Source organism: Monoraphidium neglectum (assembly GCF_000611645.1).
Source record: "Monoraphidium neglectum strain SAG 48.87 unplaced genomic scaffold scaffold00050, whole genome shotgun sequence".
In the NCBI taxonomy this organism is placed as follows: domain Eukaryota; kingdom Viridiplantae; phylum Chlorophyta; class Chlorophyceae; order Sphaeropleales; family Selenastraceae; genus Monoraphidium; species Monoraphidium neglectum.
The window spans coordinates 20,019-21,660 of record NW_014013578.1 but is presented as its reverse complement, the minus strand read 5'-3'; the positions used below and the strand labels follow the sequence as shown (position 1 = coordinate 21,660).

At 64.5% G+C, this 1,642-nt stretch overlaps 1 protein-coding gene across 1 annotated transcript in view; it reads right to left on the bottom strand.

Annotated features, from left to right (window-relative positions):
• The window catches only part of MNEG_0589 (hypothetical protein), a gene marked incomplete at both ends in the record, with an annotated part of 3,414 nt that extends 1,799 nt beyond the window's left edge, over positions 1-1,615 (bottom strand). Inside the window, 4 exons of the mRNA XM_014050928.1 lie at positions 496-748; positions 975-1,109; positions 1,273-1,371; positions 1,583-1,615. Of these exons, the coding sequence (XP_013906382.1) occupies positions 496-748; positions 975-1,109; positions 1,273-1,371; positions 1,583-1,615 (520 nt within the window). The remainder of the gene's footprint in view (positions 1-495; positions 749-974; positions 1,110-1,272; positions 1,372-1,582) is intronic.
• Positions 1,616-1,642: the final 27 nt, after the last annotated feature.

Genomic DNA, 1,642 nt, shown 5'->3' with positions numbered 1-1,642 from the left:
CCCCGCCTCCTTGCGCCCCGGCTGCGGCCGCGGCGGGGGGTCCAGCGGCGGCGCCGGCCGCAGTGGCGGGGCCGGAGGCCGCCGCCTTTTTGAGGATTGCTGAGACCCAGCCCAGGGCCCCACGGACATGCTGGTTTTGGAGGGCCGCGTCGGTTGCTGCGGTGACCTGTGTGTGTGTGTGTGTGTGCGTGCGTGCGTGTGTGCGTCCGCCCATGCGTGTAGAGTGTAAATAAATGACTTCTGTGTGTTGGCTCAGGTGTAACTGTGTTATGTGTGTGTGTTTGTGTGTGCGTGGATGCACCCAAGCTTTATAAATAGAAGCACTCAGAGCAACGAAGGCACAAGCACACAGCACAGCAAGGGCAGGGTCACCCATCGCTCGAAAAGGCGCTCCGGCAGGAACGGTTTGCACTAGAGGACATTACCTGCCAGCCGGCAGCCAGCTCCTGCCACTCATAAATTTCATGCGGACCAACATCGGGCAGGCATACCCACCACGCCAGTACGAGGCGCCGCCCCCGCCCACCTTGCTGCCCAACGCCAGCAGCGCATCTTGCGCCAGCGGCACGCGCCCCGCCGCCGACTCAGCCGCCGCCAGCCGCCCGAGCGTCCCTGGGTCGCCGCCGCCGCTGCTGGTGCCCGAGCCGCCGGCGCCGCCGCCGCCGCGGGCATCTGGTGACAGGGCCGCGTCAATCTTCCCGGCGAGATTCCCGGCGGTGTCCTGCGCGATCTTCTCGAGCTGCTGGACCTGCGGCAGTGTGAAGTACGGTGGGAATACGCGCCTGGGCGCCGCCTGGAAACCAGTAGCAGGCTGCAGCATGGCCATAATGCACACCACTGGCCACGCCGCCTTGGCGAATGGCAATGACTGCAGCAGCTCGTCGATATGCCCGCGTGCGCTGGAACATGAACGGCAGTCGTGGAGAGCCCCGTGTATGTCACTGACAAAGGTTGTTGAAGGATGCAACACCGACCTGGGGGTTCGAGGCCAGCTTGGCGGCCACCTTGGAGGCCGCGCCCTGCGCCTGCGCCAGCGCCGCCTGCGCGCGCTCCTGCGCCTTGATGCGCTGCGCCGCCGCCGCCGTCGCATCCACCGCCTTGCGCACCGCCTGCGGGGCGCGCGTGGCACACCAGGGAAAGGGTCAGCGGGTTTGGAGACTGGAGGATGCTTTCCGGTGTCTGTGCTGGTGCCCCAAACAGGTCCCAACCGCTGTGCCGACATCAATTTGTGCCGATACCCCGTACAACCCCCCTCCAAACTCTAACCCCCACCTCGAACGCCATGACGTCCTCTGACAGCAGTGACCGGTAGTCCAGCTCCAGCAGCTCCCGCTTCAGCGCCTCAACAGAGTGCGCGCTGAACCGCGGCACCTGTGTGTGTACGATGCGGCGGCAAGCTGCGTCGGCGTTGCTGTCGGTGCATCGAGAGGTGTGGGATCGTCGCTAGAACTTTGGTCGGGTTTGATGGGTCTTTGCTGTTGGGATTGAGGTGCCAAAAAAGACAGAATCGGGCGGGTCGTCGGGTGTGTCAGATCAAGGGCTCTGGACCCGCCTGGATACCCACATGCATGCCTGTGCCGACCTTGCTGGTGCAAGAAGCGGCCGCATCTTTCATGTAATCAACCTTGGATCAGCACAACAC